Source organism: Perissodus microlepis, chromosome 7 (assembly GCF_051167445.1).
Source record: "Perissodus microlepis isolate ML-2025 ecotype Zambia chromosome 7, ASM5116744v1, whole genome shotgun sequence".
Lineage (NCBI taxonomy): Eukaryota > Metazoa > Chordata > Actinopteri > Cichliformes > Cichlidae > Perissodus > Perissodus microlepis.
Window position 1 is genome coordinate 14,095,737 of NC_140467.1, and position 21,630 is coordinate 14,117,366.

Genomic DNA, 21,630 nt, shown 5'->3' on the forward strand with positions numbered 1-21,630 from the left:
GATTCAGGCTATTAACACAAAAACTGAATGTAAATGTGTTAAATTACCATTAGTTTGTTTCTTTGTTTTTGTGTTTTATCTACGGTAAGCGTAATATTGTCACCTGGACTATCTTCTTGAATTAGTTCAGCGTACATAGCACGTGGACACTTGGGTGCAGTGTCTGTTCACCGTCGGGCGAAGACTATTGGCTAGTAGCGTGGAGGCACTTCCCTCATGGGCCTCCCTTGAGGCTGTGGTGATGCGCCAGTGAGCGGTCAGTGGGTGAAGGAGGGCATCCTGGCGAGTGAGTCAGCCGTTTGGCTTCGCGAAGGGGGATCGACTGTGAAGCAGAGCGGTTCGGGCGAGACAGAACACGCCTGGCTCGGAATATATTAGTCCAGACCAGAGCGGATTAGAACGGCTTGGCTTCGCGAGGGTCTCAAAATGCACAGATTAACAGGGAAAACGGGAGAAGACAGCTTAATTGAGATGAGCCCGACAGACTCTTTGAGCGGTAAGTAGCTGAGAGCCAGCGCTGGTCGGCCATGTAAAAAAAACAACGTTTAAAATGTAGCTGAGAGATTTTCAGCCTGCCGAGAAGTTACTGGAGTGAGCTAAGTATTCTCAAGTCTGTACGCCAGACTTTCACAAGCTTGCTAAAATTGAACTACAGCTATAATATGAGACCTTTAATATTTTAACAATATAAATGAAACATTCCAGAATGGTTTTTTCCAGCATTTTTTAAGTAACCTTTAAGTCAGCTGACAAATACAATTCTTCTTTGGTTAGCTCTCTCACCGTCAGTTATACAGAGGGTATATTAAAACTTAATTATGTAGCCGGTGCTTCACTGTTGTAAAGCGTTTCCACCCTGGTTATTTCCCCTTTAAGGCTCCAGCCAGCTCACAGTCTGCCTTTCTCTTCATGGAAGTCACAGTAACTTATGTGCAGCTGGGCTCTGGCAGCTGGCCTGTTCACTGGAAATACTGTGTCACTTGCAGACAACCACGTTATCCACCAGCAACAACCCCCAAACCCATCTCTGTTCCCCGCCTATGTAAATTTTAAACCAGTGGCTGGACACGGATTTTATTTACTTAAATTTTTTGCCATTTAGGGATATATTTTTAAAAAAAAGTGTGTTGATGATTAAAAGGTGAATCATCCTGAATGCAGAAAACCTTATCAACAATATTAAAATGAAGTGTGTCATTCAAACAGTCTGAAATGAAAGTGATAACCACAGGGCCATCCTCTGTCAGTTTGGTGTTGTGTGCTTATGGTTTGTTGAGATAATGTTGTAACAGAAGCAAAACATATCTCACAGTAATCACAGATGACTTGGTTATTACAATATAGAAGTACAGATTATGTCTTTTATAGTTTGTATGTAAAAATCACAGAGCTGTTCATGATTGTGGGTTTCACACGAACATGCGTTACTGCTTTGTAGCAGCATTGTCTTAAGATGTAAGCTACGTTGTGTAAAGTAGGTGTATGTGTGCATCTGAAACCAACCCCTCTGCAACATGGCAGGTGACTACTGGTTTCCTGTGCGTGTGAGGAAACCAAACAAACTCATCTACTTTCACTATGGGCAAAATGTAGCAGTCTGAGTTGAGGCTAAAACTGTTCATTTAGTCTAGAAAAACAGCTTTAAAATATGGCCTCCACCTGAGTTCAGCTATACCAGTTCTAAGAAGCTAGATCAGTCAAATGAAAGTTGTTTACAATTGATTTGGCGGGAGTTGTTGCCTGACCATATTTGTCGCCGATGTTGCAGTTCATTTGCCATTTATTGTCAGCATGCGATGTGTTTCAAAGTAGCTTTTGTGTAAATAATCAACGTATACAGTTTTTGACCCCATGAGCCTTTATGGTTGTGCGGCTAACAGAGCAAGAAAGAGGGAGGGAAGCAGCCTTGTGGCATTTCCACTGATCAGCCGCTCACACTTGAACAAAGCCTCAACTGTAGAGGATATTTAGTGGGAAACGACTCTTGGCATGAATGAACTGGCTAATATTGCACACATTCTTGCGCCCAACTGTGCAAAGAATATCCTCAGCTGTTTGAGAGGCGTTGTCATATGTTGCAAAAGAAATCTATCCAAATGAAAGTCACTTACTATCTTCTCTCTTTGTGAGAAGCTGAAAGGCTTTAAAGCTGTTGTTCAGAAGCTGAGAAATGAGTTTGTATTTCACTTTTGAAGTGTGTCTTTTATAATAAATGTTTGTAATTTCAGTTTTGCACCACCAAGTTTTACTTTGTTAACTTGGCGTTTAATAATGTAGACAAAGGTCTGTGTAGACACTCTTCCTGTGCTGAACCCAGACTAAATATAACCGGAGAGAGAGAGAAACTATCAATTAGAACATTTTCTATTTTAAAACACAGACACAGAGCCCGAGACCTTTCGCTTTATATTTCTTTAGCTGTAGTGGTGCAAGCAGGGCTCCATGTTTGTCTTGCTTTTTCATCTGTCTTTCCATTTGTTTATGTAACTCTTTTCTCAGAATGATCTGGAAAGTTGTAATTACATGCCAAGCAGAGAGCAGTAGGTAAAGTACAACTCAGTTTCAGTTTTATTGTGTAGCCAACGTTCATTTAAAAAAAAAAAAAAGACTTGTAGGGGGGCTTTCCAGACTTTTCGGGCATGTTTCCTGCAGTCACTTCTGAAATGGGTGCATATTCATCTCAGTAGCGTCGTTCACTGTTAAGTCACCCTGTTTGCCCCACAAGACCACAAAATGCTGTACACATATAGACCACAACATGGGCCAAAGTCATTATTCAGGCAGTTGTTTCTGCATTATCCTGGCTGTCTGAGATAACTTTTTTTTTGTTGATTCTTATTATTCTTTTACACTGGTAAGAGAGCCGTCTCTTAACTGCTAACTGTGTTTTTAATTTTGTGTTTTATCTTTTTGTCTTGCAGATGATGTAAATGGCTATCACCATCATGCATCATCCAGCACAGGTTCACCGGAGCAGGGACGATTGGAGGTAAAAACCAAACTCACAGCATGCCCTCAGTCACACAGACAATTCTACAAAGCAAGAACTCCATCACTGACAGTCTTTTCACAACAATTCTAAGTAGGATTTTTTATTGTTATTATTGGTACCTTATATTTTGCATTTTTTATGATTGTAGGTGCTTTAGTTGTTTTGCAGTACCTGCTATTTAAAATTATGAAAAAAAAGCCTTTTGCAGGCAGATTTATGGAGCAGAAGGTCCAAGCTTCACATTCAGCTCCCTGCCTATAATCGTGGTTGCAGGAAGCATATTGTGTATAATTACAAAGATTAATCAAGATTTCCTTCCTGCTCTTTATCCACTTCTTTTTTTTTTTTACCTACCCACCAAAGCAGTTTATTTTGCGTGTATAATACTCCAGATAACTGTACTGAGTTTACTTCCATCTTTTCAGTCCATTCATGCTGTTGTTTCACAACATACAAATGGCAGAAGAGAGTTAGGTATAACTCTAATACTCATGTATTCTCCTTTCATACTCTAATTAAAGTTTGCTTTAACGCCCGATGTGCGTGTAGAGAGCTGTGAGTCTCTCAACAACAGCCTGGCCTCGCTGGCTCCCTCTGACCACAGCGACAGTCCACAGTTTGAGCCTCAGACCATAGAGCAAATCAATGCTTTAACTGGGGTAAGACACCAGTCAGGGGCACAGATCGCTGTTGCTTGTGTCTGTGTCTTCATGTCTCTGTCGTGTCTCATATCTCTGAGCCTCAAACATCTAACTGACTGTGATTGTGCCTGAATCTTCATGTATGAAGTGTTTTTGGACATAATCTGTAAATGTATGTAGATGTAATGTAAGCGTGAAGTGCCTGTTCCCCTCTAAAAGGGTGCCGCTTCTGTTTTAGCGGTATGCTGTTGAATTTTGTTTTGAATCGTTTTGTCAGGCTTTCTCTCACTGTGCACTCGGTTCCTCCACAGTTTTCGAGAAAACGGGCCCTATTCCTGAAGTTTCGTTCCAGGGTATGGCATGGTAAAACAGGCTTGTGTTATGATGCAGAATTGTACGTTATATGTGTGACTACCAGCCACCCATTATCTCCTACCTGCTGCTCAGAGTGTATGCTCATGGTCGAGTTTCTCTAGCAGTATTGGACATTCAGGCTATTAAACCTGGACATCGGACAAATCAATAAGCATTTCTTGGTAGAGAGCTGATGTTGGCTTTTTGAAGGCATGTTTTGTTTTGCCTGCTGCGAGAAATGGAAACATGCTGTTGTGCGTGTTGATGTATCGTGAGAGTTCATTAAAGGTGAAAAAGGCCTTTTCTCTTGCTTTGTTCTCACCTGTGATTATTGTTGGCCTCACTAAGAGAGCAACAACCCAACCATGTGCCACAGCATAATAGAAGCTGCACATGCAGATTTCCACCTGCCTAACTCTTTTGTGTGTGTGTGTGGTACAGAACTGTATATGCTGTAATCATGGCCCTACCCTTTGCTCATGACAGGACTGCACTGTGGTGTAGCTAACCATATACTGTACTGAAGGCTTCTGCCTTTGAATCCTCTTCAATATGGCCTTGTTTAAACACTGTGCAACCCATGTTAATGAAAAGTGTGACCTTTTATTCAGAGCAGCCAATCTGCAGGGTAAAAAAGAACATTACATTCTAGGACTACAATTTAGCTGAGCATAAGGTCACATCAAGGAGTTTTAAAGGCAGCACATGTATAAACTGGCTCTGTAGTCATTACAGGGATAGAAATCTTGTTTCACTGCAGACAACACGGTTTAAACTACATGTAACTCTTCAAGAGGATTGGTTTATGTGCATACTTGTATTATGCCGCTAAACCAGATGTAATTTTCTGCAAATCTGGAGATCCAGCTGGACATCTAGCTCTGCACAAAAGTGCATGTTTCAGAACAAACATGCAGATTGCGATGCTTTATTGCAAGCAGAGAAGCCATTGCAGTGATACAGCAGTCACCATCTACATTCTCCTGTGAAAAAAGGGGCACCTAAAGTACTTTAAACAATATAGCTAATACACCGCCTGGATGTTAGATTGAGTGGTACTAAAATCAAAGTGCATTAGAGAAGGTGGATTAAAAACACAGACTGAGGATAGACGGGGGCGTGTTCTTTGTCAGATGAGTCATCATTGAAGTTGATATACACCATAACCTAAAACATACTTTGGTTTGGACAGCATAGGAGTAACATTCTCTGCTGGTCTCCTACTTCCTCTTAATGTTTCAAATAACTTAATAAAGAAATAAAAAGTAAAAATAACACAATTACGTTTCAATATCAACTAAAGTATGTTCAGCAACTCCTGTGTATTGAAAATTTCCACTTACTTTTCTACCCCCTGAAATTGGAAGACTTCTTGTGTTACACCATATTCTACATTTACCCTTCACCATTAAGATAAAAGGGACACGTCGAAACGCCCAGTAGTTAGGGGTTAGTTCATAAATGTATAGAAGTCTGTGGCTCTGAGCAGGGGCACGTCCCAGCTGATGCGCCGATTCCATATGGCTGATCTGTAATTACTGTAAATTAGAGAGTTTCTGTAGCAACATCCCAGTTACAGAAAGTACCACCCTGCATTGGTCAGCACGTTCCAGTCCAGGCTGGGAGGCAGTGTAGACCAGCAGTTTGAACGTATGCATAATTTGGAATAAGAGACTGTGACAGTGTTGGAAACGACAAGCTGTACACGTTGAACACGTAGTTCAGTGGCCAGACAGGGTGGTAGAGACAGCTGTGGAGCTGAAGCATTTAAAGTATATTTTTGTAGCTGAATTGTGCAAGTTGTCTGAGGCTGTTGACCCAAGGCTACACAGTAGCTACCAGTTTTGGTTTTCTTTATCTCCCCCTTATCACCCTTTGTAGAAAAGATTTCTTCATGTAACTGTTTGACTTTTGCACCAAGAAAACTTGAGATGATGTAATTTGAGGGACAGATATACAGTTCAGTCACATAACCTCCCCCCTTTCCTGATGCTGTGCTCTGATTAGATTAGCTAGCTGGCGGAAGCTATGCTACCCCTCTGCTGATGTCATCTCTAGGACTGTGCTGTGTTTCTCTCCCAGTATCCCTCCTCTTGCTTTTATGGATGACTGAGCAAGAAGTGAGGGATTGTCCTGGGAGGTGAGTGGACTGGTTGGCTCCTGTTTGGATGGGGATCAGTGGAGTGAGGGTGAGAAAGGCAGTGCTTGCTGGCCTGGACTCTACTCCCAGGAGTAAAGCAGTTTAGCTCTATCAGGCAGCCGGCCTGTTTGTTGCTGCATCGTAACGGTAAAGGGAGTGGACCATGAAGGTAAAGTGCACTTCCTTTCCTCCCTTCCTCCAGAGTGTTGCCGTGATGGGACGGGGCAAAGACATTAGTCAAATATGTGGCTGAAATGGATATTACAGTTTTCATTTTGCTTAATGGTTCTGTGTATTGCCTGCAGTCCTACTGCTGCTGTAATGTGGCAGAGGGAAACACATTGTACATAGTTATTTTTAGCTTTCTGAACAGCTGAAGCAGCAACCAGTCATGGGTCCTCTCCTTAAGCACTCCTTTGCGGTCCAGTTTTTGTAGCTTGCTAAGCAACTGCCTCTGTGGGGCTGATACACATACTTGGAATTTCTTTGGAGGTCAGTGCTGATTACAGAAAAACAGATTATTAAATTGCAGCAATGTTGGAGCCTTTAAGTCAGTATGGCTAGTTTTGATCTTCGATATCTGTTTTAGTTTCGCCCTATGATATAACAGATTTATCGTCTTGTTCAGTATGACTTAAAAACAGACAATAAACATCAAAGAAGCTACCCTCCATTTGGCATGTTGTTTGTGTTTTGAGTGATAATTATCAGTATTTCGCATTTTTTGCATTAGCTACTAGATGCAAAGCTTGACTTTCTGGTCTGCTGTGGTGACTGCAAAATATCAGTCCCTGTCTATTTATGTGTGTTTAAAGTCTCACCTCCTTTGTGTTGTCTCGTTCTAGATTGACAAGCAAAAATACAGTAAGGACTCCGTGTTCTTCCGTGATGGAGTGCGCAGGATCGATTTTGTTCTGTCCTATATTGACGATAAAGATGATCAAAGGAAACAGGTAAGACATTTTCAATCGCATTTTTTTTTTCAGTTATCACTAACTGGACTAACTTCTTTTTTTCATGTTTTGCGTATACAATGCTGTTACAGTTGTATGTACAACTGAAAAGAGTCCCATACAATTGCACTCAATATATCTTAGCGCAGTTTAAATGTTGAGGTTATTTCCACTGTTAGATTTTAACAGTCCGAGGTGGCTCATACAGGACATCCTGTGGGTTCCTGTGACTCCACAGCATACCATAAATACCACAAAACAGACAAAGCTAGGAAGACTTTTGCTGTCAGCTGTTAATAATCCTGTCAAGGTATTTTCTAATAAGGTGACTTTGACATGTAAATCCATTCTCAAGTCTTTTTTTTTTAATAAAAATAAGTTGTTTTTAAAGTAAGTCCATATGGTTAATGGCCTGTTTTATTTATTTATTTTGTGGTTTTTGTCTGTGGCCTGTCTCTCTCTTCCCTCACAGATAGCCAGTCCAGTTAAATGGCGGCCCCTCTCTGACCCAGGTTCTGCTGGAGGTTTCTTCCTGTTAAAAGGGAGTTCTTCCTTCCTACTTCTTACAATATAAAGTGCTTTGAGGCAACTTTTGTTGTATTTTGGTGTAAATAAAACTGTATTTAATTTAATTTAATTTAATTGGTTTTGTCTCCAGGATTATTATAGTTAACTAAAACTGAAATCAAAATAAATATTTACCTGCAAAACATCTTAACAAAAAAAATATATGCAGGAAATATCTTTACATTTATTTTTTTAGTCCGTGTGGTTGAAATTTGTCAGCATAACTAGTCTGAGGCAGTGTTGCTTCATAGGGTTATTGAGACTGGGATGTCACATTTATTTTTAACACTTTTTCATATATCTTGCATCTGTCAAATACAATAATGTTTTTAATGTAAAACCAAAGCTAACACTGAAATTCATAAATATTAAAACATTTCCTGCACTAAAAACTAAATTGAAAGGAGCAGGCCCACTGTGCAGGCTAACTGAAACTAAACTGAATTAATGATGTACAAATAAACAGAAATTAAAAATTCAAAGATATAATAACTCTGCTTTGTCACCTGTTGAGTGCTGAAAGGCTTTCATTGTTTCACACTGAGCTGCTAGCTTTACGTGTGAGTGTCAACACTCCACAGCTGACTCCCAGTTTTGCTTACGGCCTCAGTCGGTGAGTCAACAGTTAACCCTCCTGCCTGGTCAGGAAACCACTAATTTTTTCCACTGTATGAGGAAGGGTAAACCGGAGGCCAGTTCCTGTGTGTTATCCACATGCATTGTTAAACGTGACTCTAAAATTCAGCTCTAACAAGGTGGATTTATTTATTCAATTTTTGTCAGTTTTTTCTGCAGTGATTCAGATAGTTATTTTCTACAAGAGGATTTCTGATACATTAAACCTAAGTGTCATATACTGTGAAAGTTTTTGTCATGTTACTGTTAGCTTATTTTCACTACCTGTTCTTTCTGGTAACTGATACTTCCTTGTCCTCCATGGTTTATATATCACTTTTGTAGCTGTTTTGTAGCACTTGTGTCTTTTTTACTTACCATGTTTCCATGATTTTCCTCTTAATGTTGCACATATGAGCCCCCTTCTCTCATTATTATTTTATAATGTATTATTTTCTGCTTATATTTTGCTTTTGGCTCAACATACTTAAATTATTCGGCTTTTGTTATTTCACTTGTTATGTAGATGAGGTCATATTTTATCATTACTTCTAATAGTATACAAATATTCCCTACACTGGCTTTGTGGTAATATTTTGTCCATGTGTATTGCTGTTTTCTTCTTCTACTGCTTTAGGAAAGGAGGAGGGTGTATGAATCCAACTTGCAGAAAGTCGGCCTGGAGCTGGAGACAGAAGATAAAACTGTAAGCTACCTACTTTCGGCTGCGCTCTTATTCACAAGGGGTCACCACAGTGGGTAGCTCCGCATTAATGAGTTGTCAGAGTGTGTACACCTTGCACAACCCAAAGGGGATTTGTGTCTGCTCCAGGGATTCTTCCAGGGATCTTTTGCTTATACGGCGAATGTGCTGATAAACACAATCCAATTGTGTGTTGTTCACGGTGTGATCAAAAAGCTCTGTCCACGCGTCCATAAAAATCAATAACTTCACCTGATGTAAATATGGCCATTTCCTGTTCAAGATCATCTCTTTGCCCTGTCCAAACTCCGTCCAGCATGGCTCACTGGAAGTCCCATTATGACCAACTGCACTGTGCAGGCTACGATAAACATGCACAGAGGACAGACATAAACTTGTGCATCAAATACACCCAAATTTATTGTAGACGGTTATAAACTGTGAGAGCTGGGTCTTTGTCTATAACCAGCTGTTTTCAATCAAGATGTCCAAAGCTTACAAGCTTGAAAGCAGCATATTAAGTGAAAAGTAGGATCAGGTATTTGCTCATCATTCAGGGGGCTTTGAACCTTGAGTTTGTCCAGAGAGTGCGATTATGAACATACTACCAGGGACAGCATTCAGGGAAACCACCTGAAGTGTGGTGTGTACCAGTGTGTGCTAAGTTCACGCTGAGTTTTTTCACTTAAAATGTCGGCTGCTCCCCACATTTGGTTCACTGCAATCTCATCCACTTTTTGAAAATGAGAATCAAGTTCACACGCTACAAAAGAGGCAGAATGACTTTAAAGGGATGAGTTTGAGGGGACTTGTACAGAGTGATCTAAAAACACACACTTGCACTGAAAACCATTTAGACATGCCTGAAAAGATGATCTCTACAACAAAAGTTGTTTTGTTTTGGGCAGATTCCCAGATTGTTTTGCTTTTTGATCACTCCTCACGATATGTCATAAGACCTTAATGCTATTTAGTGAACAAACTAAGAGCTATAGATATAAAACCTGTCCTTTTTTTTTTTTTTTTTTTTTTACACTCATTATACTGTAATATACATTTCTATACACCACAAACACAGTGCTAATATTACTTACTGTCATTATTATCAGGAGTCAGAGGATGGAAAGACTTATTTTGTCAAGATCCATGCTCCGTGGGAAGTACTGGCCACATACGCAGACGTGCTGAAAATCAAGGTTCCTTTCAAGGTCAACGATATCCCAGACAACAGCGAGATCCCCATGAACTGGCTGTCGACGCCTTTCCGTCTGCCAGGGCACATCATGAACCCTGAGCCAGACTATTTCACAGCTCCATTCAACAAGAGCAAGTCTGACTTCTTCCTTATCGAAGACAAAGAGACGTTCTTCCCTCCTTCTACTCGCAACAGGATCGTAAGCACGCTTATCTTGTTTGTCACCTTGAAGTTCTAAAAATACTCTGGCATTCAGAACTGAATTAGGTTCAAAAATGCAACAATAACATTTTTACAACAGAGTTATTTAAGTAACTAACCTTCCAGCATAGAAGGTTATGTTTTATAAGACCAGTTTATTTTGTTTCTGTCTTCATGAACAGGTCTACTATATTCTGGCACGCTGTCCATACTTTAAGGATGAATGTGGGGATAGAGACAAGAAGGGAATCAAGAGGTTGCTCAACAATGGGACCTACACTGCTGCCTTTCCTCTGCATGATGTGAGTTTTTTCTACTCCAGTTTAGACATGTCTTAATCGGTTTTTAGTGGAATATACGCCTATTGTTCTTGAATAGTAACATCTATTCATACAATGAATGACAGTGATCTGTGTCTTCTGTGTGTCTTCAGTCAAGGTACTGGACAAAGTCAAAGGATCTGCACTGTGAAAGTGAAAGATTCAGTCTCTACAAATACTGGGCCAAATTCTTTTGTTTCTTCAAGGAGCAGCCCCTCAATCTTGTGAGGTAAGCCCTCAACACAAAGTACTTGTCTTTGCTTTCTTAAAATATCTGGTTTAATATGTTCAAAAAATTAATTCACAGTAAAGTAGGGAATACACAAACAAAAAGGAAGCAAGCAAAAAATGTGCCTATTATTGATAATTTAATGCACAGCCAAACAACTCTTATTTCTTTTTAAAAAGAGTGCAGGTGTTGGGAATTTTGTGCATTCAAAACCCATAAAAGCTGCACAGAAACATTAAACACTATGTGGGTTAAAATAAGCAATAATTGAGACCAGCTTTCTGTTTGATTGGTTGTTTACAAAGTTAAAAGGGTCTCCAAACCCTTCTTAAATATTTCTTATCTTTCAGTACGTTTTAAATTTTTTTCCAGCTACAGATTAACCTCATTTGTTTTATCATTTGTTCAATGAGTTTTTTCCAAAAACAGTGTTTTCTTTGGATACACACTAAGCAGAAAATACTCATTATCCAATCTGACATCAGAATGAATGCAATAATTACTGTTTTTCAACTTTCAACAGGAAATATTATGGAGAAAAGATAGGTATTTATTTTGCGTGGCTGGGTTTCTACACTGAGATGCTGTTCTTCGCTGCTGTAGTTGGGACAATTTGTTTCGTTTATGGATTCCTGACATACGATGACAATGAATGGAGGTGAGTTTTTATCATCAGACAGATTCAATTACATCATTAGTTTTTTTATGTTAATAATATAATCATCTCTTTCATTTAAAATATCCTTTGTTTCCTCTACAGTAAAGAAATATGTAGTGAGGAAATCGGAGGCAATATTGTCATGTGTCCACTTTGCGACCAAAAGTGTACCTACTGGAGACTCAACATAACATGCAACTCCTCGTGGGTGAGTAATTGTTGTAGTTATCATGATTCATCTTCTACCCACAATATGTGACATTTAAAGAGCGAATGCAGCTTAATGTCATCAAATCATTTCTCAGTTACCTCACTTTTTCTTTAACATGTTCTCTTTCAGCAATCACACCTATTTGACAATGTGGCAACTGTGTTTTTTGCCATATTCATGGGGATTTGGGGTGAGTAAATGTGTCACTTCTCTGCTTTTAGCATTTTTAAGTCCAGTGCTCCACCTAGTGGGATTATCAGCCGTTCAGAATAATTGTTTAATATTTACATGCTTGGACTGCAGCCCTAAACTTTTTAGCTAGTGTAGTTGTATGTGAGAACACAAAGCTGGGTGATGTGCAGCTGTGCTCACGTGAGAATAAAGCAGGTAACTGTCCAGAGACTTCACAGTGAGTTCATGCATGTCATCATGTCCTGCCTTCTGTGTGCTCCACCTGGGCGGCAAGCAGCTAAAACCATGTGGGGTATTTTCAGTGAGGAAGAACTTGTCTCCTGTTACATGCCACTTGTCAATGTCTGGACTTGTTTATTGTTCATTGCCCTGGCTTCATGAATGAAAATAGCTGCTAACTGCTAACTTTTCTGAATTTAAAGGACGTGTCAAAAAACTTTTAGTCAGAATTTTTAGGTCTAAAATGAGCAGTTTTACACCACATGTAATGAGTTGTCAAAGCAGTAAGCAAAACTTAAAAAAAATTGCCTTTGTAAGCCAGGCAATATTCTTAGTTGATTCAATTAATTTGAAATAAGTTTGTGTGACGTTGGTACGTCTCTGCAGTGACGCTGTTTCTGGAGTTCTGGAAGAGGCGGCAGGCGCGTCTGGAGTACGAGTGGGATCTGGTTGACTTTGAGGAGGAGCAACAACAGCTGCAGCTTCGGCCAGAGTATGAGACCAAGTGCACCAACCGCAAGCTGAACCGCATCACTCAGGTGTTTGTGTGCTCATGAAACACTAATATCCTGTATAATCCTGTTGTAATATAAAGCCACACAAGGTTTTGCCAGGCAAAGTATCCTGAATGGTAGGACTTGATGACACATTTCAAACCCCCTTGTATTAATTGTTTATAAACTGGTTGCACTCGTTTATGAGGTGCTTTCATGGCTTAAATCAAAACTTTGAGAACATAGTTATTTAGCTAAATTATTAGCGGCTGTGACACAGAATTTACGAGAGTTCTATAATTTGCCATGACCACATCCTGCTCGTCTTTAGGAATCAGAGTGGGTTCTTGAAAGGACTGCTACAGATGTAATGGGAAAATTGTTTCTGTGCTGGGCCAGCGTGATCCTCTGGGTAAGGGGGGGGAGGGGTACTCAACGTGAAATGCCAGCTTGATGAGGAGAAGGCTTTGGTGTGATGTAGTTTGAAGATAACAGATATTTCTGGAAAGACTCAGAGGCACGGGTTTCCTTCTCCACCACATTTACTGATTGTCTGCTGGTGGATTATTCTGTTGGAGGTTTTTGAGAGCAGAAAATCACTCAATGAAAGAATTGGACTCAGGCTAATACAATTACAATTACTGGCTCTGCTTTACTAGTGAGGGTTCAGGTAATTCAAGGAACGTGGCCTTTTAGAGCTCCTTTTCAGGATATAACAAAGGGTGACTGACCTCTGTGTCCGTGCTTTGCTTGCTTATAATTTAGGAAATGGAGCCTTACTTACCCATAACAAGCAAGTGTGCACGCATATGCCTGTCTGGAGCTACCGTCCTGTTGTGGGTGAGCATAGTATCTTTGGTACAATTTATCTTTTTCCATCTTTCCATCTGTGCATCAACCTGATGTCATTTGTCCTTACTAAGAAACTGTTCATTATAATCATTAATATGTTATTACCAAGGCTAGTATGTATAAAATGAGCCCTAAAGACAAGTTGGGAGCTCAGGCTGTTACAGTTTCACTTTGTTTGTGCTTGGCACTTGTGCATGGTCTGATTTTAAGAATACTGGCAAAATTATATGAATGTTTGAACTGTGAGCCATTGAAAGTTTATACATACTGGTCCAAACCTCATTACTGTTGTATTTTTGTTTGTAAAGCCCTGTAACATGTCACTGAGCTAATGAGAAGAATATGGCCTGACTTTTTTCCAAGAGGCATGTGTGCACACTTCAAGTTTGACATTTAATACTAACATGTCCCGCTTCGTGGAAAAACGAGCTCTCGCTCTTTGCAAAGATGTCTGCATGATTCGTTTGGTGTTCTCACTCCAGTTCTGTCTTTTGATTTTCCTGTATCATGTTGTAGTTGTCTTTCATTTTGCTTTCATGTTTTCTCTGTCCTGAAGATCTCATTGATCATTGCCTGCATCATTGGGGTCATAGCATACCGCTTGGCGGTATACGCATCCTTTGCTAGCATCATGAAGAACAATACCGCCACCAACCTGGACGTGGTTGCCCCCTACGTCACCCCACAGCTGGCCACTTCTGTCACTGCCTCTTGCATCAACTTTGTTATCATCATGATCCTCAACCTCTTGTATGAGAGAGTGGCTATTAAGATCACTGACATGGGTGAGGGGCCACAGCAGGTTTTCTGTGTCTATATGTCCACACGTCAGTTTACATCATCAAAGTTTTTGACTGATAAAATGTGGAAGTGTATTAAAAACAAATGTTTACTGTTTTATAGAAATTCCGAAGACCCACGTGGAGTATGAGAACAAACTGACAGTGAAGATGTTCCTCTTCCAGTTTGTCAACTATTACTCTTCCTGCTTCTACGTGGCCTTCTTTAAGGGAAAGTTTGTTGGCTATCCTGGAAATTATACCTATATGTTTGGAAGCAGCAAACTGAGGAATGAAGAGGTACCAGATATATCTACGTTATATAGAATCATACTGGTTTTTGAGCTTCGGCCTGAATTTTTGTCAATGTTTGCTCTTTTCCATCTCTTTTCTACCTCGACCTGTGGGCACTCAGTGTGAACCTGGTGGCTGTCTGATTGAGCTGACCACCCAGCTGGTGATAGTGATGACTGGTAAACAGGTGTGGGGCAACATCCAAGAAGCTCTCGTTCCGTAAGTACAAACAAATACATGGAGGGTTAGATCGTTCCACATTTTCAGCACCACAACTGCAAATGCCTGATCCCCTCTATGAACCATTCTAGACTTGTGTAAGGTAAGGAGCAAATGACCACTTGATCGAAGGGCTGTAGAGGGTGTATAAAGCTGCAAAAGGTCAGACAAATAGTCTGGTGCTTGGCCATTTAGCACTTTATAAGTCAAAAGTAAGATTTTAAATTTAATTCTAAAATGCACTGGAAGCCAGTGAAGAGAGGCAAGCACCGGGGTAATATGTTGGGGTCTGTTCATACGGGTCAAAAGGCGGGCTGCAGCATTTTGTACGAGTTGGAGCCATGCCAGACTGGACTGACTGACACCAACGTATAGCGAATTACAGCAGTCCAGTGGAGGACTACATGGATTGATCGTTCCAGGTTTTTAAAGGATAAAAATGATCTCGCCTTGGATAAGTTTAAAAAAGGACCTCTGAACAACTGAATTAATTTGTTTCTCAAATGTAAGTTTGTTATCCAAGAAAACCCCCAGGTTTTTTACGTGTGTTTTTAATAAGTTACAAAAATCTAAATCTGGGCCGTTAAAGTTACAGCTTAGTCCAAAAATAATTACTTCAGTTTTGTCCTCATTAAAGGTAAGAAAATTTGAGACCATCCGGGTTTTAACTTCGTCAAGGCATTTGAATAAAGATTCCATGAGAGTGGAGGTGTTTCTATTGAGCGGAAGATAAATCTGGGTGTTGTCAGCATAAGAGTGGTCTGATTTGCTTGAAATTCTGTAGGTTAAATTTTATAATGCTGGACAAGTTTTTACCATGATGTTTAAATGTTATTGTAGAGTCCAAAGTGAGCTCAGGATATTAAAACGTATTTACAACCTCAGCTCCTTGCAGTGTAATCATATGTGTACTGTATGAAACTTCGAGAAATATAGTTCTCTCCTCACCACCATTGTTTGTGGTTCAATACAACCTCCAATTTGGCTGTGTGAAAGGGATTACTTTTTCCTAATAGCACTCTATCGCCCCCTTGTGTCGCATAGGTGGCTGATGAACTGGTGGGGCAGCAGGAAGGCACGAAGTCACCCGGAGAGTCTGTACAGCCGCTGGGAGCAGGACTACGACCTGCAGGGCTTTGGGCAACTAGGCCTCTTCTATGAATACCTGGAAATGGGTAAAGATCCAGTACACAGTCAGACTATTACACACATTACTAATGACAGATTATTGAGAAATATTACTATTATACCAGTGATGTGTTAGTATTGACCTCAACAAGAAGCTGAGCTCTACAAAATATATATTCACCTTCAGTAAAAGAATAGGGTGGATGTATGGATTGATTGGTGGACTGGAGTGATCCACGTCATCCTGCAGATGGTGCTGTTTCATTTGTGTCTCTTACCATTTTCATTCCTCTCTGTGTCTCAGTGATCCAGTTTGGTTTCATCACACTGTTCGTTGCCTCCTTTCCCTTGGCACCCCTGCTGGCACTTATCAACAACATCATTGAGGTTAGAGTGGATGCCTGGAAGCTCACGACGCAGTTCAGACGCCCTGTAGCAGCCAAGGCCCACAGCATAGGAGCCTGGGAGGAAATCCTTGGTGGGATGGCCGTACTCTCTGTAGTCACAAATGTGAGTGCTGGTCTTACTTCAAAATATTTTGGCAGACACATTATGTTTATTTAGCTAAACAGACTAACATAATTTCTTTCCTTGTTATAGGCATTCATCGTGGCCTTCACCTCTGATATGATCCCACGGCTAGTGTACATGTATGCCTACCGTACACACGATGAGCTGAATATGAAAGGCTACATAAACAACAGCCTGTCAGTGTTTAACATCTCTCAGTTCTCCCTAGAAGAAAGGCCTGAGGAATATCCATCCTGGTTCAACAACAGTATCACAACATGCAGGTGTGTGTAATTACGAGATGGAGAGAGCAGGACTGTGGCTATATTGTCTTTTGACTTTTGTGTAATCTATATATTCAAATATTACAATTATTTTACTAAAATTAAAGTTGAGTCACATTGCAGAAATATTACCAATATACCTGTGATATGTTAGTATTGACTGTATTTAGACAGTAATACAAGACACCTGCTGGTATGCAGGGCCTTTAATTCTTGAAAATGCGTAATGTGATCTGCTTCTTTGTACCATAATATTATTTAATTCTTCTTTTTTTCTTATTTTTCTTATATCTATCTATATCTATATATAGATATAGATATATGGTGGGACAATAATGTTAATAACATTAGTGACGTTTAAGATGGCCAAATATTGAGTTGAGTTTATATACAAGTAACTCCTGTGAGCAAAAAGTCAGATGTTATGCTGCTCTAAACACCAGGCTTGGAAAGGTTTTTTTCTACTCCTGACTCTGTAATTTCATAGACGGCAGATATCATTTATATGGTCATCTACAGTGCAGCACTCTGGCAGCCAGTCAGATCAAAGTTGGCCTAAAGAGAATGTGGTTTTTAAGGTAAAGAAGCTAAAACAATGTGTTTTAATCAGTAAATGAACTAAAGTGCTGCACAAAAAGCTTTTTTTTTGAGAGTTAAAGTATAACAATATAAAGCTGGAGGTTAGAGTGACAATTCTCCTTTGTGAATAACAATAAATAATCTTGAATTGGGAATCACAGTATCGAAATACGTGATGTGTTGCTGCTCTGCAGGTATCGCGATTACCGCTATCCTCCTGACGATAAGAAGAGGTACGAACACAACATGCAGTTCTGGCATATTTTGGCTGCCAAGCTGGCTTTCATCATCATCATGGAGGTAACACCAGCATTTAATGACCTTTTAAGCTTCACATTTTTAAGCTTCTTCTTGACCTGGTCTTATTTCACTGATCGTGTCCTCTTCCTCTGCAGCATGTTGTGTTTATGGTCAAGTTCTTTGTGGCCTGGATGATTCCTGATGTTCCATCTGACGTGAGGGCTCGAGTAAAGAGAGAGCGCTACCTGGTCCAGGAGTACCTCCACAACTATGAAGTGGAGAAATTGAAGATCCAGCTCAGCCAGAACAGCAACAATGAGTGCACCTGCACACCCATGATCTACCCATCTTTATCCAAACATGAGGTGCTATCAGAGTGCCTCTAGCCCAGCAAGCTGCTGGTCAGTCAGTCCAACACAGTGACAAAGATTTCCCTGCTTGTGTTTTCTGATACTGACCACCAGTTTGCTGCAATGCCATGACACTTGCTAAAGTGCTAGACCTCTTGTTCTTTACTCGCAGCCATCCCTCTTCTGCTAATCAAGCAATGGTAGAAGATCACACAGGTGAAAGACCAAGTCTCCATGCATGCTGAAAGTTTGAGACACTTGACTTTAAACGTCTGTCGCATATTTATGATTTCTCACTCTCTGTGTTCTAATCGTGGTGTTGAGGATGATCACAAATTTGGTTTAAGGAAAGACAAAATCTTATACACTGTGTGTCAACCAGAGAGCTTTCTTATGTTCTAAATACAAGCCTATTTATTGTTAAGTGCCACTATGAGTAACCAAAGATTCGATGCCTTAATGTGTAAAGCATATGTTGTCATTGGTGTGTCAGTCAAATGATAACTAATGTAGTTTTAAGGCAGAGTTTGCTTATTCTTGAATATTTTTTACTGTATGTGCAGCTTTGTAGAGCCACACAATAGAAAATCATGTTCAGCTCTATTGTTTGTTTGTTTTTGTTTTTACTGTGAGCATTGTTTATTTCTCTGCATCAAGGTCGCAGCACAACTTTAACAAAACCTTTCCTGTTCTTCACTCCACTGGCAGTTAGGAGGCCCAGGCACATTTTTTTGCTATATGCTCACATTGGCCTCGACAGTTTCTGCAGGCCCAAACCTGACATGTGAAGTAGCTACTTTGTATTTTTTCTTTAAATGAACGGAACTCTGTGCTGCTGTTACTGCTGTGGCGAAGGACAGATTTTGTCCTGCAGTGGCCAGTTTTTCAGCCACAGAAGCAGCAGCTGGTGCATGTTGAATGTTGACAGTCCGCCCCATTCTTGGAGATGGGAGTGAAGAGATCCCTTTTTAATGTGCCTATGTTTACCAACACAGAGCTAATGAAAGCCGGCCCTCACCTACTGAACTATGTTTGCTCCATTACACAAAGCACATCAGCCATCACCGCCTTCTTGTGCTTCTGGCTTCCTCAGCAGTGTCTTTGTAGAGAAGGAAAGACACACATTTTGTTTTTTTTGTTTTTTTGCACAAAGCACTTAATGAAACATGACTACCGAGATATAAACATGTCAATGTAATTCTTGTCATGACACTACAGATTCATGAGCAGTGTTTTGAAGTGTGTGCGAGTAACTGTTCCTTTAAATGGAACAGGAGTCGTGCTGTAGGTAAGGTGTTCAATGTTCTTTTAAATGTTAACAAGAAGATAAGATGTCGTTTTTGATTAGAGATGATATGAAGGACATTTCACATTATGTGGTTATATAGAGACATGAGAAATATCTGTTACTGAAGTATTTGAATTTAAGTAGCTGACTGGTTGTGCTGTAGACTCTGTTTGAGGTGTATTTACCTGTGACCACCTTACTGTTACATTTTGCCTTACTTATTATGTCTTCCTAGTTGAACCAGTGCCTGTTAATGCCTTAATGCATCTAGTACTTTCCCTTTTGTGTGTAATTTCCCTTTATCTTTTATGCTCACTTTCTTCCCTCCTGTATTCCATTTGTTTTGCTATAATAGTTCAAATGTCCACGCTTACAGAAAAAGGTGAAGGAGTTTACTGTTTCCTTATAGTTTAAATTTGTTTTTTCTATTTTCTTATGTCATTTTTGTAAACCAGTCCTATATCCAAAATGTGTAATGTACCAAAAAAAATAAAGAAAGTACTAATTAAACTTGAGCATTTGTTTGACACGTTTGGACCGACGCTGCCGACCAGCAGCTCTTGTGCCGAGGACATCAACGTTGCTTCTCACAGAACAGATGGCCGGAGAGAGCACTGATAACTATTCAGTGTTTGCTCGCACTGGTGGGTGTGTTTTACACCAAAATATGTTGGCAGGGTTGTTTCACTTGGCACTGTGCAGATCCTACTGTAACAAAGACATGGGGAACAGTCCGGTTCAGGTAGGTTGTAAAGACTCAATGTGATTTTAAATGTGTATCAATTAAAGATGAAACTGTGAATCAACTGAAATATTTTTCAGCTCTGTGATTACGCCTTATATGACTATCATGTTGTTCGATGAGGATGAATACTTCTAGTGTAGCCTAGATTCTGTATATGAGCCCAGTAAACAAATCTGATTGATGGTTTAGATGATGATGTATTTAAATGCCAATGAGCTGGACACTGTGCTTGTGGTCATCCAGACTCCAAAGGAAGACCTTTGTGATCTGGACACCCATCATGGTTTAACTGTGGTCGAGCTCTACATTATGCCCGCCTCCTTCCTGACTGTGCTTATCCTCGGGCTTCCCCTCAACCTGCTCTCCCTGTGGGTTTTCGCCCTGCGGCTGCAGCGATGGACCCGCAGCACGGTGTTCCTCTTCAACCTGACCTTAGCTGACACCTCCTGGCTCCTGGCCTTGCCTTTCCTCATCCATTACCATCTGAACCACATGTACTGGAACCAGGGGCTGCCGCTCTGCATTGCTGTGAGGATGTTTTACCACAACTACTTCTACCTCAGCATCTTCTTCGTCACCTGCATCAGTGTGGACCGATACCTGGCCATCGTACACCCACTGCGCTCTCTGGTGCTGCTCGATCGGCGGAAGGCCTGTCTGCTGTGCGCGGCCGTGTGGACGGCCACGCTGCTCCTAAGCATACCTGTTGCCCGGATGACTCTGATCCAGACTTGCCCCGGAAGCAACCGCACCGTGTGCACCCTGTACGTACTGCTACGTGAAACAGGGGAGAGCCTCCCTTATTCCCTCATATGCTCCATTATCGGCTTCCTCTTCCCGCTGCTCGCCATCTGCTACTGCGGCCTGCGCAGCATCAGAGAGCTTCGCCGTCGACCTCTCCACCCCGATCACCTCAACAAGAAGCTGCGGCTCAGGCGGCTGCTGGGCGCAGTGCTAGTCATATTTTCCTCGTTTTACCTGCCCTATCACCTGAGCCGCAACGCTGCCGTCGTGATACGGGCGATCTACCCCGACAGCCCCGCCTCCTGGCGACCCGCAGACACGGCCTTCGTCCTGGAGATGTGTATTTGCGGCCTCATTACCTGCGTTAACCCCTTGTTCAGCTGCCTTATAGGACGCCAGTTTAGGAATGAGTTTTACGGCACGATTGCTGACATGTTTCCACGTTGTCCACGCATGCAGGCAACATCTAAAGGGACCCAGATGAACCTTAGGAAAAGGCAGGAGGTGTCCAGTGTTGCATCTGTGCGCGCACTGCCTGCACCTAGACCTTAATGAGGAATTTGATTAAATGTTTTTCTTTTTTTGTGTAAATGTGTCAGAGATCACAAACTGCCGTGAGCCCTCCCCTCCCTTTCTTAAGTGGCAATATCGGATACATACACTGCAAAGAACAATGGTTTCTGGTCTCCTTTATCTTGTCTGTTATCTGTGAAGGTTGCTCTGCTTCTTACACAACACTGCCTCTGCGTGGTTGACTGCGTGCTGTACTTTCTTCTGGTTCTGCGTGCGTGAATAGCAAATCTTTTAAATAAACAAATGAATTAAAATACAAATAGTGAGCTGATATCTTTGTTGGATTTTAGCAAAAGCAAGGCTTTCAGCATGTTTTGTTTTTCACAAACTATCTCAGCCTCAGATTTAAGCCGACGAAGAC

The 21,630-nt window shown here is 40.8% G+C and overlaps 2 protein-coding genes across 5 annotated transcripts; both read left to right on the forward strand.

The window, feature by feature from the left end:
• The first annotated feature begins 220 nt into the window (after positions 1-220).
• Positions 221-19,722, forward strand: ano5a (anoctamin 5a). 4 transcript variants are annotated; one of them, XM_084933621.1, is made up of 22 exons: positions 221-496; positions 2,922-2,989; positions 3,514-3,651; positions 3,945-3,986; positions 6,973-7,080; positions 8,900-8,968; positions 10,075-10,359; positions 10,544-10,663; positions 10,795-10,910; positions 11,434-11,568; positions 11,671-11,776; positions 11,909-11,969; positions 12,578-12,729; positions 13,016-13,096; positions 14,093-14,321; positions 14,440-14,615; positions 14,731-14,828; positions 15,873-16,003; positions 16,261-16,466; positions 16,557-16,750; positions 17,524-17,629; positions 17,725-19,722. In XM_084933621.1, exons 1-22 carry the CDS (start codon positions 427-429, stop codon positions 17,953-17,955), a joined length of 2,922 nt encoding a protein of 973 aa, XP_084789747.1. In that variant the 5' UTR covers positions 221-426; the 3' UTR covers positions 17,956-19,722. The 4 variants fall into 4 exon arrangements, with proteins under 4 accessions (XP_084789747.1, XP_084789744.1, XP_084789745.1 ...); XM_084933618.1 differs by lacking the exons at positions 3,514-3,651; positions 3,945-3,986 and having other exon boundaries at positions 223-496; XM_084933619.1 differs by lacking the exons at positions 3,514-3,651; positions 3,945-3,986; positions 13,016-13,096 and adding an exon at positions 13,450-13,524 and having other exon boundaries at positions 224-496.
• A 42-nt stretch (positions 19,723-19,764) lies between these two features.
• LOC146382754 (succinate receptor 1-like) lies at positions 19,765-21,375 on the forward strand. Its single transcript, XM_084933652.1, has 2 exons — positions 19,765-19,949; positions 20,196-21,375. Exons 1-2 carry the CDS (start codon positions 19,806-19,808, stop codon positions 21,246-21,248), a joined length of 1,197 nt encoding a protein of 398 aa, XP_084789778.1. The 5' UTR covers positions 19,765-19,805; the 3' UTR covers positions 21,249-21,375.
• The last annotated feature ends 255 nt before the right edge of the window (positions 21,376-21,630 follow it).

Bases quoted from the DNA above. Each gene is read 5' to 3' on its own strand.
- ano5a (XM_084933621.1), top strand. From the start codon at position 427: ATGCACAGATTAACAGGGAAAACGGGAGAAGACAGCTTAATTGAGATG. The intron at 3,652-3,944 runs GTAAGACACCAG...GTTCCTCCACAG, and splicing joins AAATCAATGCTTTAACTGGG to TTTTCGAGAAAACGGGCCCT. The intron at 14,322-14,439 runs GTGAGGGGCCAC...ACTGTTTTATAG, and splicing joins TATTAAGATCACTGACATGG to AAATTCCGAAGACCCACGTG.
- LOC146382754 (XM_084933652.1), top strand. From the start codon at position 19,806: ATGGCCGGAGAGAGCACTGATAACTATTCAGTGTTTGCTCGCACTGGT. The intron at 19,950-20,195 runs GTAGGTTGTAAA...GTGGTCATCCAG, and splicing joins TGGGGAACAGTCCGGTTCAG to ACTCCAAAGGAAGACCTTTG.